General features: G+C 37.2%; 1 protein-coding gene across 1 annotated transcript in view; it reads left to right on the top strand.

Moving 5' to 3' along the window:
- LOC149260984 (uncharacterized) overlaps positions 1-14,489 on the top strand; it is a 67,353-nt gene extending 52,864 nt beyond the window's left edge. The window contains exon 5 of the mRNA XM_089366976.1: positions 14,398-14,489. Within this exon, the coding sequence (XP_089223102.1) occupies positions 14,398-14,489 (92 nt within the window). The remainder of the gene's footprint in view (positions 1-14,397) is intronic.
- The last annotated feature ends 609 nt before the right edge of the window (positions 14,490-15,098 follow it).

Genomic DNA, 15,098 nt, shown 5'->3' with positions numbered 1-15,098 from the left:
ATCATTTCAACCTATGATTGTGAATAATTTGATAGTAGAGAGGCTAATGTGCGAGATCTTGAACAAAAATTGTTATGTGGTGCAGAGAGCGAAGGAAGCTTTCATTGTGCTTCCTTCGCTTCCTTTGCACCTCCACACAATAAAAGCCTCCACACTCAGCACAATGAATGGCCAATAAAATTGATTGAATTATTACTCATAGGAAATTTAGGTTTTAGATAAGTTCGACATATAAGTCACTCAAGTTATGCTATAGTCAATTTGCATCTATAGTGACCTCGCATAGTAATAGTTTAAAACAATTTGCTCTTAATCATTTCCCTAAAACCAAGGACGTTTTCATAAATGCTTCACCTATGAAATATGTGCGAAGGTGGGAGGAAGAAAGCTTCTTCAACACCTCTGCATTATTCTTTGCCTCTAAATTCTTTGTTTATATGGTGCATAGCACTGTAAGATAGTGCCAGCATTGCCTCATTTTATGGGAGGTTATAATAGAATGGGTGTTTGGCTCTTCAAATCCCTTTAAAATGCTACACTCCTCTTGATAGTTCTTGATTTCCATGTCAAAAGAAAATGATGAGGTTGTCTGAACACCGGATCTTTGGATAACAAACACAAGAACAACAAGCATAGCATGGCTTTTGTTTTCCTTCACTTTTTAAATCAATAATGGTGGGTGTTATGTCCCTCTCGCAAAATCTTGAAATTGATTTTGTTGGTTTGAATATTATTATATTTTCTTTGCAAGATTCGATCTATGAAACTTTTACATTTAATCTCCAACATCCATGATCTTTATATAATGTGTTTTATTCAATCCATAACACATTTGTCACATAGATATAGCATAACATGTGCATTAGTTTCCTTCATAAATATTTTGATATATGATTATAAAATACTTACTGCGAGCTTTATAGATCAAAGGGAACGCCACGTTGGAGTTGTTTTCGCCCCTGCAATTCTCAGAGCCATTGAGAGTGTCAATTCATATTACCATTTTCAATAAGTGTCGTGTTGAATAGATTTTTTGGTGTTTAGATGTATGCGGAGGTGCAGAGTTTTTATGGTTATGCAGAGCTTCGCACTTCCATTTTCAATTCTCTACGATGTTAATACGGGTAGTTTTTTTTAATCAAATTCCCTCTAGCTTCACTGAACTTGGATTAGGATGGGAAGTTGGTTATTGTTTCCCCTCCCCTAACCTCCATTTCCTAGCTAGATATTCCACTATACAAAAAGTCAAAAATCAATCAGTCTCTGACTAACAAACAATAGGTAGGATTACCAAATCTATTTTAACCATCAAAATTGGGACTTGCTAGGGAAACAACGCGAGGCCTAATAGACATGAGAAGTTTGAAGAATGTGTTCATATCCCAATTTCCGTTGGAAATATTGATCGCCCTAACCATTAGTGGTTTCCACATTTGTAGAGCCTTGTAAAGGCAATGACAATATTAACATAAAACAATAATAGAATGGAATATGGCAGTGGCAAGTTTGTTTCAGATTAAAATGGATTGTGGCAGTAGAAAGCAGTAAGAATAGAATAGGAGTAGTGGTGGGTATTCCATGGAGGCATCCATATTCTCTCATGATATAGAGCAAGTCGTGAGGTGGAGGCTTCAAACCTCAGGAAGATATAGGGGAGTTGATAATTAAGAAGAAAAATAATTTCGTTTTTTTTAAGTAGGAAGTTGTGAGAGTGATGTCATTATATGTGCAATTTGAATGTAGCCAAGTGGGCGTTGTGTGACCATGTCCATGCAGGGCCAAATAGATTATAAGTTGGCTACCTAATTAAAAACATCATAGAGATAGTGTTAAGGGTTAAGTAGATCGTCATGAGTGGTAGAGCCATTAGCATGGAAAATGAAATAATTGAAGTGAGTGGGGCGGAATGGCTCTCGAGCATTGTCGTAAACAAAACAAAACCACATCTTAGCAGTGTCGCATATTAAATGATAGTTCCTCTATATAACTACGACACAAACCATAGAATAGGTGAAACATAAATCCATAAATATAGGTCAAGAAACATTATAATTAGTGGTAGTTTCTTTTTTTGGTTAGTTCCCTAGGACTTTCAATTGAAAACATAATTCTAGCATACCTTATTGAGAAGTCACGCAATTGACAAAAGTGTAGTCGAGTGAGCGTCGCATGATCATGTCCCTATAGAGTCGAATGGATTGTATGTTGGTTACCTGCTTCAAAATGTCATAGAGCTACAACACATAGGTTTGACAGGAAACGTTGACACATTACGGAGGTGCGAAGGAATTTGTTCAAATCCCCTTGCCCCCATCATTTATTCTTCTGCACCTTTGCACTCTTCACAGTTATGGATTTTTGTTAAGCACCCCCCACCCACCCCCTCGTTTCTTCCTATGCACCTTCGCACTCTGCACAGTTATGGATTTTTGTTAAGCACCCCCGCCCCCCCCCCCCCCCCCCCCCCCCCCCCCCCCCCCCCCGCGCCCCCCCCATTATGTAAGGGACCTGGAACTCTGTCAATGCATAATAGCAACAGTGTCAGGCATAACAGTGTTAGTGTGAGTGCCAGAGCACTCACCGACGGAATGGCCACTCACAAATTTTTTATTTTAAATTCGTTTTCTTATTTGTTTTTTTATTTTTATTTTTTTTCCAGGCACTAAAAAATACCAAAAAAAAAACTCCCTCCACCAAGGGAATTATGCCGCATCAAGGCTCACTCAACCAGTGGAAAATTAAAAATAACATTTCCATAAATTAGAAAGTTATTTTTTAATTTACGAGAAAATAGAAATATTCAGCATTTTCCTTAAATTTTGGTTAAAATTGCAGAAACTCAACAAAATAATGGAGACTCAATGCACTTTGACCATGAAGCGAATGTTATAGTCCCTACCGAGGCAGGGATTAACAATATTAATAGCTACAACACAACAGAGTCCTTGCCTCTATCGCTAATAAATTGGTTAAGGTTGTGCAGAGTGTGGAATAAGCACAATGAAAGCTTCTGCACTTTGCGCAATGACATATCGCCTAAAGAAACGCCTAACATAATTCATAAGACATCGAAATTTGAATCCTATGTTGTGTTACTATCATAATTATCCCCATTGAATATTATGATATTAGATTACGGCAATGTGGGGTCAGCGTTTTGTAGTTATTTTAGAATGCTTCATTTCCGCAAGCATTTTCACCATCTATTGTTATTCCTGCATCCGCACTTGCTTCTTTCGCACATATGCACGGCCATCTTCGTTCCACCGCACTCTGCACAACAATTCTTCATTGATACATTGTGCGCAGTGCAAAAAAATGGGCTTTCTTCCTCCTCGCCTCCACACTTCACATAATGTATCAATGTTAACAGTTGTGAGGAGCATGCAAAGGTTTGAAAACGAGAAAGAATATTTGTTTACTTGACACACATGAAGCTTGGAAGTTATTTTATTCATTTAATTCATTAACTATAATGATAACATTGAACTATAAACAATTTCATACAGACTACATTAACTTAAATTCTTAATTAATATGATCACTCTCATATGACTATTGACTTTTGTCCACCTTTCAATGGTGTTAGTTAGGAATTGTAACCGTAGTTCTTAATGTATATTTGTACTAGTATTATCACTTAAATTGCATCCAAGATATACATATGGAAAATATTATCGCGAGTATTTTCTAATAGTGCACAATTAGTTAAATATTAAAAGGATAGTGGGTTTTTGTGAAGTTCCATTTTAATATATGAGTTAAATATGTCATAACTCTGATATGAAAATATAAGACAATGCAAATATACCCAAGAAATAAACAGATCTGAATATAGATAGAAATGCTTATTTATTGATCAAACCCTTAAGGTAGGGCAACACCATACATTCACTCCTTAAGGAAGGAGAGCACTCCACAAGCCATATGCTTGTTCACAATATTCCTTGACATCTCTCAATGTGGAGTCTCTAGCCTCTATATAGGCTTCATACATACAATACCATGGGTCATTACCATGGTTCCCTCAATACCATCTATCTAATACCATGGGCCCATTACATTATTACTAACTACTTGTGGTCCCTTACATGATATGATTTAACCACCTTACTTATTACTATGGCCCATCTCATTATTACATTATTCCCTTGGGTACCTCCCTTTGTACCCCATATTATCCCCCCTAGGTATACTACATTCCACCCCCCTTAACATGTTTCGTCCCTGAAACATGGGGAGAACACAAATAATAAGATCTACTCAAAAGAGTAGTCCACTGGTACCATGCACATGCATCTAGCCATCCAAGAGAAAGGTGAACCCTCGATCCAGCTGGTGCCTCACTTGCTTGAGATGGAAGTTGACCGTGGCGGCTCTTCTGTGTTGATGTGTAGTAGGTGGATCGTCGCTCCTCTCTATCTATCATGTGGGGGTTGTTGTCCTTGTGGCTAATTCATTGTCATCTTGTTGGTTGTTTTCTTGCGGGGTGATGTGGGTGGTGATATGCTAAAGTTTTAACCAACAGTGGAGCCTGAGTGGTATCTGGTACATGTTGTGGTGCCTGTTGTTGTTTCTTATCTTCCAATATTACTTCAACCACTGAGCCCTCATCTGATGTATCAGCACCTGTAACCTTTTCTGCTTCAACCTTTGTTTGTATTTGATTGTCGATCATCAAAGGCTCATCATCTGATGTGTAAGTTTCATATTGTGCACTAGAACATATAGATCTGCGCCGCAAACCCGCCGACCCGAAAAAATGTTTGCAACTCAACTGATTTTTAAATCATCAATATCTCCTCATCCGGACTCCGATTTGGCCGATTTTTTTTTTGAACTTGGATATTTTTTCACAAAGAATCTAGATATGCAATTAGATTTTGCAGCTTTTGCCCCAAAACATACAGATCTGATCTGCAAATTCCCTGAAAAAATGTCTGTAACACCACAAATTTTTAGATAGCGATTGAGAGATGTCAAGGAATATTGTACGAACAGGCATATGGCTTTTGGAGTCTCTAGCCTCTATATAGGCTTCATACATACAATACGATGGGTCATTACCATGGTTCCCTCAATATCATCTATCTAATACCATGGGCCCATTACATTATTACTAACTACGTGTGGTCCCTTACATGATACGGGTTAACCACCTTATTTATTACTATGGCCCATCTCATTATTACATTATTCCCTTGGGCACCTCCCTTTGTACCCCATATTATCCCCCCTAGGTATACTACACAATATCTGATTTCTGAAATCATGTATTTTCTATGTTTGGTGCCAATCAATGTGTGATCTTGATATCAGATTTCTGAGAATCATTTATACCATTGCATACATAGAATATAAGTTACGATTGATTTAAATATTTAGTTTTAACTATGCATCTAATTAATGATAATATATGAACTAAAAGTGTGGCTATAGATCCCATATATAACCTATGTTTCTCTAATAGAATTTCAACCTATGATTGTGAATAATTGGACAACAGAGAAGCTAATGTGACACATATTGAATAGAAATTGCCACACGGTGTGGAGTGCAAAGGAACCTTTCATCGTGCTTCCGCTTCTTCATAATGAAAGCCTCCACACTTCGCACAATGAATGGTAATAAAATTGATTGAATTATTACTCATAAGCGATTTAAGTTTTAGATAAGTTGCTTGACTTATATTTCATTCAAGTTACGTTATGTAACAGCCCAAGGTTGATTTTCCATGTAAATGGAAGGACATTATAAACGCAAAAATAAGACAAAGGTCATGGGATACGTATTCCAAGCTTAATATAGAGGGGAAAACATTAAATTGGGTATCACTTGTGGTTAATTAATGATTGTGGAAATTGGCATTAGCATTTGCAAAGGAAAAAGGAAATGAATGGAAATTTAATAAAAGAAATTAAGGAAATTAGGAGAAAAGGAAGATGAAGAGACAAGAATACGCATGCAAAGGAAATTAGAGAGAAAGTAAAGGAAAATGAAAGAAAAGAGGAAAAGGAAAGGAAAAGACACTAGACATCAATGTAAAAAGGCATCTAAGAAACAGTTGACAGCTTTTGCTCAGCTTTTGATTAGTTAGTTTTGGACAACTTTAGCTTTGCTAAGGAATAAATCGTACTCCAAGAGAGAGATAATAAGCAAGAAAAGGACAAGCAAAGGAAATCGAGGGAGCGCAAGTAGAAGATTGGAAGGGTAGCTACAACAGGAAGATTTTTTAGGTAACAGGTTGCATGTGTGATGTCCTTGCTAGGAATTGAATGCATGGTGCATGCATTTGGCTTACATGACTACTTTGTTCTCACCAGCATTGGATTTTCCTAGATTGACAGTGGTTACAGCCTTGCCTTGCCATTTCCTACATAGCCATAGTCTGGTGGGATTCATTCTTGGTTGAGATTTGGTTGTCAGAAGATTTTGAATTTGGGTGAGGTGGTCTCAGGAAAATCCCAAGGGTTGAGTGTGGAGACAGTTTTCTCCAGGAAGCCCTTGATAGGTAGGTGGAGATAGGAAAATTCCTTTGGTTATTATGAAGAAATTCTGAGGCATCCAAGCTTGTGTTGGTTTGATGATTTCTAAACCAACTTAGGTGAAATCACAGTGGTTGAGGGTTGAGGTGGTTTAGCCTTTAGATGCCTTGGTTGGTTTTGTTTGGTTTATCCCATGAGATCCCATATTCATTCTTGGAATATGGCACGGGGGTGATTGGTTGAAAGAGAGATTTGGTTCAACCCAATCTATGGTCGGGTGGTACGTGGAAGTCCTTGACTTGGTTGGCATTTGCATATGTTATTATGTGTTGATTCTTATTGAGATTAATGAGCAAAAGTTTTGATTTTATGTATGATTTTATGACTGGTTGTCATGGTTCTAATCTGGTTAAATGTTGGTTACATGCATGGTATATTTCTCATAATATGATGTGCTCTAGTTATGGATCCATTCCATGGTTTGATAGGCTCTTAGTTATCTTGTATGAATGCATGAGCTAATGTGTGTTATTGCAGCTAGTAATAGAGGGAAACAAGCCTTCTTGATGATTCTCTAATGAACTTAATGAATTCATGCATTCATGACCTACAAGTACCTTGTCTACCAAGTGTTTGTCTAAATGATTTTCATCTATGTGATAAATTGGTGTACGAATAAGGCCAAGAATAATAAATGATGACTCCTACAGGTTAATGACAGATTTCTAGAAAATTTTGGGCAGTTCTAGGCAGTTGACTTGGAGCTAGCCCTGAAAATCTAGAACATGGCTTCTAGCCACAGTCTCTTAACTGAGAATTTTGGTTGTAGCTGCACGGAGGATGGCCTAGGCTAGAGTCTTCTGACCGCATGGACATCTTGGAATGTGTGCGATCGAGCTGTGAGGTGAGTCAAAAAGGCAGTTATAATCCAATAAAAGTTTGTCAGTGTATGTTGTTTGACATATGGGTGATTTGGTGTTCCTTGAGGTTGAAATAAATATTAAATGTAGTAGGCCCTACTTCCATAACTAGAATTCGGATGCTAGGTCATGCATAGTATCTCTTGGCTCATGTTTACCCTGGAGAGCTTGTAAAAGCGAGTAAATGTGGGGTGGGGTGTTACAAGGTGATATCAAAGAAAATTTTGTTCCTTGTAAACCATTCTCTGGTACCAGTGTTATAGAGTGGTATCAAAGCAAGGTTTATAATAATGGACCTTGGGGTGAATGCAAACGGTTATGTTTATCATGCATGCAGTTATTGTTTCAATTTTGCATTGTCATCTTGATTTATGCACCATGGTGATATGATGTTGCTATTATTATAGATTGTGTTAATATGGATTGACTTGTGCATATGTGATAGCCTCCCCTGAGATATATTAAGGTATGATCTTGATTATGTTTTCTGTTTGGTTTTCCTAACATGGTATGTTTACAAGAAATAGAAAGACAAAAGATGAAGAGTTGAATGGTGCCTTACAATTCACATGACTCCTAGTACATTCCCAAAGTGAAATCAGTGGAATGGGAGAAGTCAGTCGAGCAGCAAGTTATCCTGATCTAATAGATAGCTTGAGGAGTCTGAGGGCAGAGATTAGAAGTTGTAAGGAATATAACAATAGGTTGATTGAGGCACAAGGAATACTTGCAAAGGCTCAAGAAAAGCAAGTTGAAGTCAATGCAGTGATTCTTTAGATCCTTTCACACTTACAGAAGCAGGGACAACTGGGGATCGCTCATGGAGATAGGCAGGAGGAGAATACTAATGGGACAGATGGAAGCAATTCTCCAAGAAGGTACAAGATGGAAAATTATGATACAATGAAGAGTCGTAAACTCTTGGATACACTTGACAAGAGGACTGGAATGCATGGGTTTTATTCTAACTTTTGCTCTAGGAGACATCATTGCCATCACCGTCAGCATCATAGGAGGAGTGAGTACTTTCTAGAGGAATTCAATAAATCCAAGCCTCCTACTTTCAATGGGGAAATGAAGAAATCAGAAGATGCAAAAGCATGGCTGCTTGGAATGCGGAAAATTTTCAAATTGCATGATTACTCAGAGAACATGAAAGCTAAGATAGCCACCTTCAGTCTCAAGGGAAAAGCAAAAATTTGGTGGGAATATATTAAGAATTTCAAAGGCATCAGAAAAGAGAAGTTGACTTGGGATGAGTTTGAAAGACTCTTCAAGAAGAAGTACCTGTCTGAGAGATATTATGATGGAAAGGCCAAGGAGTTTTATGAGCTCGGGATGGGTTCCATGATAGATGAAGAGTACACAACCAAATTTCTAGAATTGTTGAGGTATGTGCCCTACCTCAAGGATGAGAAAGAAAATATCTAAAGGTTCATCAGTGGATTTCCATTATCATTAAAAGACCGGATTGATTTTGATGAGCCTTGATCTTTGGAGGAAGCCATTAGGAAGTTGAAGTATTGTTATGAGCATTCAAAGTGTAATCATGAGTTTAAGCATGATTGGAAAGGTAATGAGAAACAAAAGGAAAATGGTCTAAGATGCAAGGAAGATATTAGGATGCAAGTGAGAAGGAAAATTTAGCCCCTCATAAGAAGTTTAATGCAACTAAGAAAGGACATTGGCTTCGGCTTGGAGAGCAGCAGAATAAAGGTAGTGGAAAGGAACCATTGAAGTTTTGGATATATGACAAGGACCATCACAAGAAGAACTATCCATTGTACCAGGGTGGCAAGCCACAGATCTACAGTGTTGAAGAGGTGAAAACAGTTGGGGGTGTTGGTTAGAGCATTCCCTAGGTCTATGCAGCACTTGATAATGGGCAGGAAAACCATCAGACATCTATTATTGAGATGGAAGGTAAGATTTGTGATCAATTTGTTTCCATTTTGATTTATCCTAGATCTAATTATATCTATGTTAATCCTGACCTAGTGGATCAATGTCATTTGAATAAAGAAGTGCATGCATAATCTCAGTTGTTGCAGTTGGCTATGGGGACCAAGAGAAGGGTTCACCATTGGGTGAGATATTGACCATTTGATCTTAATGGCATGACTACAACAACACACCTAAATTTGCTTCCTTTGGGTTCATATACCACGCTTTTGGGCATGGATTGGTTGGTTACTCACAGGACCAAGGTAAATTGCTTTAAGAATGTCATTGAGTTCCTAGATGATGATGGAGAAAAGAGAATATTGAAAAGAAAGAAGAAGCCTACATCAGTGAGAATGGTTACAGCTATGCAAGCTAAGCGCAGCTGCAGGAAAGGGTTTGTATTGTTTGTATTTCATGTTTCTAGTGAAAAGGGGAAGAATATTGAGGATGATGAGGTCCTAAGAAAGTATCCTTTCTTGCAGTAGTTTCAGGATGTTTTACCTGCAGATATTCCTGATTTGCCTCTTCATAGAGAGGTGGATTTATCTATTGAGTTGGTACCAAGAGAAACATCAACATCTAAGGCATTGTACAGGATGAGCACTTTGGAGTTGGTGGAATTGAAATTGCAGCTTAAAGAGATGCTTGATAAGGGATACATAAGGCTAAGTGTGTTGCCTTGGGGTGCACCCGTGTTGTTTTTAAAAAAATGGTGGTACTCTCAGATTATGCATCGATTATAGGCAGTTGAACAAGGTGACCATCAAGAACAGGTATCCATTGTCTCATATTGATGATTTTTTTGATCAGTTGAAGGGAGCAACAATATTTTCAAAGATTGATCTGAGATCAAGATATCATCAAATGCACATCAAAGAAGAAGACATCTACAAGGTTGCATTATGTACAAGGTATGGGCACTAGGAGTTTGTGGTGGTTCCTTTTGGTCTTACCAATGCTCCATCCACCTTCATGTGTTTGATAAACAATGTGTTACACCCTTGCCTAGATAAGTTTTGGATAGTCTTTGTTGATGATATATTGGTATATTCAAAGAATGAGGAGGAGCATGTAGAGCACCTGGAAATGGTATTAAGATTGTTGAGAGAGCCTAAGTTGTATTCCAAGCTTAGCAAGTGCAATTTATTTTAGGCTCAGATTCATTAATTGGGACATGTTGTTTCCAAGGAAGGGATAGTAGTGGATCTAGAAAATATTAAGCTATCATGCAGTGGTCAGCTCCAAGGAACGCGGATGAGGTCAGATCATTCATGAGACTAGAAGGTTATTGCAATTGGGTCATTAGGAACTTCTCTAAGATTGGATATCCTATCACATATTTACATAGAAAAGGAAAGAAGTTTGAATGTACTATTGAGTGTGTAGTTAGCTTTTATTAGCCGATGCATTTGCTTACCAATGCTCCAGTTTTGAAGATTACAGATCTTGATAAAGAGTTTGTGGTTGTACAAATGCATGTAAGGAAGGACTTGGTGGAGTCCTCATGCAAGAAGGATAGAAGGTTTATTATGAATCAAGGAAGTTGAATGAGCACGAGAAAAACCATGTGACTCATGATATTGAGCTGGAAAATATCATTCATGCATTAAATATGTGGAGACATTATCTTTTTGGCATGAGGTTCATCTTGATGAGTGATCACAGTGGACTGAGGTACTTGTTTGACCAAACCAATTTGAATGCAAGGAAAGGAATATAGTTGGCTACTCTTAGTGAGTTTGATTTTCATATTAGGTATATCAAAGGCAAAGAGAACATGGTTGCATATGCCCCCAATAGGAGAGTGCAGGTGAATCATGTTTCAAATGTGAGATCTTATGGGACAAATTTACAAGAGTGGATCTTATAGGCAAGGCAACGTGATGAGAAGTATTAGTAACTAAAGTAGATATTACAACGGTAGGGTGAGAGTGATAAAGATGAGGATATTCATCTCACAGCAGAGGGCTTGGTCAAATTTGGGAGCAAGATCTATGTGCTAGATAGCAGTGAGTTGAAGAAACTTACTTTGAGAGAGTTTCATGTGAAGCCATATTTAGGCCAGCCAATATATCAGAAGACTTTGACAGTTGTTGTCTAGTCAATTTAACGTCTTAAATTGCTCTACATAAATTATCAATCTGGGTATCGTAAAGTGATGAAGTGTGGTGCACCATATGTGCTTAGTTAACCTTTTTCTTACTTTGTTGTTTTATAGTTTATGTTGTTTTTGGGCTTTTGTTCTTGTTGGTTTCCTAAAGTGTTTAATGCAAATGGAAATCCTATTCTAAGGTCTTAAGAATACTTTTAAAGGTCAAGTATGGATGTAGATTTCAAGACAAGGTTTATCTCCCGTATAGTAACTTCCAAAACTTAGCACTTCAAAAGATCTCAAAACATGTTATTGATAAAATTAATACTTGAACAGGAATGTAAATATGCAGCTACTTAAATCAAACAAAAGATGAAATACTGATCATGAAATCACTATCTATGCTGCCCATCTAATTACAAAAATAAAATCTAAACTATTGCACTCAAACAAACCAAAAATTACATACTAACGAAAGCAAGATCAATTTACTTCACTTATAATCCGATAGCTCGCCAAGTAGCTTTTCGGGGTTAAGCCATGGCACCGGAGATAACATCAAATAACATGAAGAATTGATATCTAAATTACCTACTTGCAGATTAATGAAAGCAAAATCAAATTACTTCACTTATAATCTGATAGCTCGCCAAGTAGCTTTTCGGGGTTAAGCCATGGCTCCGGAGATAACGTCAAATAACATGAAGAACTTGATATCTAAACTACCTACTTGCAGATTAATGAAAGCAAAATCAAATTACTTCACTTATAATCTAATAGCTCGCCAAGTAGCTTTTCGGGGTTAAGCCATGGCTCCGGAGATAACGTCAAATAACATGAAGAACTTGATATCTAAACTACCTACTTGCAGAATGAAAGTAAAATCAAATCACTTCACTTATAATCCGATAGCTCGCCAAGTAGCTTTTCGGGGTTAAGCCATGGCTCTGGAGATAACGTCAAATAACATGAAGAATTTGATATCTAAACTAGCTAACAACAGCGAATAAATAAGACTGAAATCAAAGCATAATTGAAATTGAAAAGCTTAATAAAAAGTTCAACAAAGAGGCAAATTTCATGTCACTATTTGATGTAAAAAAATGTAAAGAAAAACTAATCTACAATCAACCGGTTGAACACACTTGCATGAATTAAAATTGCATGAATGGAAAATCTAAACTATCAAACTTGAAAGCAATAAAATGACATACATGAATGAAATCAAAGCAAAATTACAAAATGAAATCTACTCTACCTTACATTCTAATATGCTCCATGACATCTACTTCACATCTCCTTCCATGTTGAGAACATCAAAGCTTTATTCAAATTCTTCAAAATTACAAAGTACAACAAAGCTCTCCAAAGATTTCCAAAGCCATCAAGGAAGAACTACAAACTCCAAGCTAAAGAACTAAAAAGCCAAGCTAAGCTAAGACTAACAAATGAAGGAGAGAGATCTCCTATTTATACAAAAAGATGAGAAGCCATCTCATTAATGAGAGTCCATGAATCTCTCCCTCTACCTCTAGAGCCCTAATCAAAATAGGAATTGATAAGACACATGTTTTCTTAGAGTTTCAATACAATTAGGAGATGTGACACATATCCTCATGATCCCATGATTCTTTCCACTCAAATTCGAATTTGGCCTTAGAGTGCCACATAAAGGTCTTCTAGAAGCCTCTTTTTGACCTACACATGTCAACAATCTCAACCCACTTGTTAGGTATAAGCATATGCACATTATTTTCTAATTTTTAACCACAAATTCACTTAAAAGGCTAAGAATTAATAAAGTTTGGAAAAACATGAATGTGGCCCAATGATAATGAAAGTGGGATGAATGTAGTGACATAGTAGTGAAATGGAGGTGATATAATGGACATAATAGTGAAATTGTAATGGAAATGAATGACATTTTCAAGACCCAACAGTCGTTAAGAATTTCTACTATTGGTCGAATTTGAAGAAAGGGGTGGTTGAGTTTGTTGCAAAGTGTTTGGCATGTTAATGGGTGAAAGTTGAATGCAAGCATCCAACTGGTTTGTTGTAGCCTATTCCGATTCTGGAATGGAAATGGGAGGTAATTTCCATGGACTTCATTACAGGATTTCCAGGAACATCAAGCCAACATGACTCCGTCATGGTTGTGGTTGACATGTTGAGGAAGGTAGCGCACTTCATTGCAATGAAGTATACAAATTTAGCCAGTGAAGTGGCTCAGATCTTCATCAAGAAGATAGTGAGGTTGCACAGATTTCCTAAGAATATTATATCCTATATAGATGCCAAAATCACTTCCAGGTTTCTGAAAGAGTTTTTTGTAGGCTTGGGGACAAAGTTAGCCTTCAATAAAACTTATCATTCGCAGACAGGCAGACAGATAAAGAGGGTTAACAGGATCCTTGAGAATATGTTGAGGATGTATTTCATGCATCAACAGAGGAAGTGGGAGGAGTCTCTTCCATTGGTGGAGTTTTTTTATAATAATGGGTATCAGGAGTCCCTAAAAATGAGTCCATTTGAGGCTCAATATAGGCAGATTTGTAATACTACTATCAGCTAGAGTGATCCAGTGAACAGGGTGTTGATTGGACCATATATGTTGGCTGAGATGGAGTAGCAGATATAGGTTATTAAAAGGAATTTAAAGGCCACACAGGACAAGCAGAAGAGTTATGTGGATCAGCACAGAGCATTCAAGGAGTTTCAGGTTGGGGAGCATGTATATTTGTGCATCAATCCCAATAGGAGCTCCTTGAGGATTGGATCATGTGCCAAGTCGGCACCTCGATATTGTGGGCCTTTTGATATCCTTGAGAGGATTGGACCAGTGGCCTATAGACTTGCTTTGCTGCCATCGGTCAAATTCCATTATGTTTTCCATGTTTCATTACTTAAGAGATATGTACATGATGTTGATCATGTGATTGATTGGTCCATATTGCAGGTGGAAGTAGAGGGAGAGTTCCACCCAGAGCTACAATGCATATTGCAGTAGAAATAGCTCATGCTTCAAAACCGATCAATAGAGAAAGTTAAAGTGTAGTGGAAGCACTTTGGACCCGATGAAGCTACATGGGAGATGGTTGATCAGATGCAGCCATTATATCCTCCTTTATTTGTTAGGTGAAGAAAAAGAGTTTTTATTTTATATGTGTGTGTGTGTGTGTGTGTGTGTGTGTGTGTGTGTGTGTGTTTGTCATTGTAAATACTACATCTAATTGTGTTATAAAGCTCCAATGAGTAGTATGTTTGTCATGCTTTCAACAGTTTTTCATTATAAATACTGCAACGAGTATTTATAATGAGGACGGTGTTCCCCAAGGGAGAGGGGTTTGTAACAACCCCGAGTTGATTTTCCATGTAAGTAGAAGGACATTATAAAGGAAAATTAATACCAATGTCATGGAACACGTATTCTAAGCTTAATGGAGCTAAAAATGTTAAATTGGGTATCACTTGTGGTTAATTAATGGCTATGGAAATTCGCATTGACATTGGCAAAAGGAAAAAGACAATAAATGGAAATTTAATAAAAGAAATAAAGGAAATTAGGAGAAAAGGAATATGAAGAGACAAAAATATACATGCAAGGGAAATTAGAAATAAATTAAAGGAAAATGAAAGAAAATAGGAAAATGAAAGGAA

The sequence above is a fragment of the Pinus tabuliformis genome, chromosome 6 (assembly GCF_031772625.1).
Source record: "Pinus tabuliformis cultivar Carrire ecotype Pingquan chromosome 6, CPIR1, whole genome shotgun sequence".
Lineage (NCBI taxonomy): Eukaryota > Viridiplantae > Streptophyta > Pinopsida > Pinales > Pinaceae > Pinus > Pinus tabuliformis.
The sequence above is the reverse complement of the archived record's forward strand: the minus strand, read 5'-3'. Positions and strand labels throughout refer to the sequence as shown.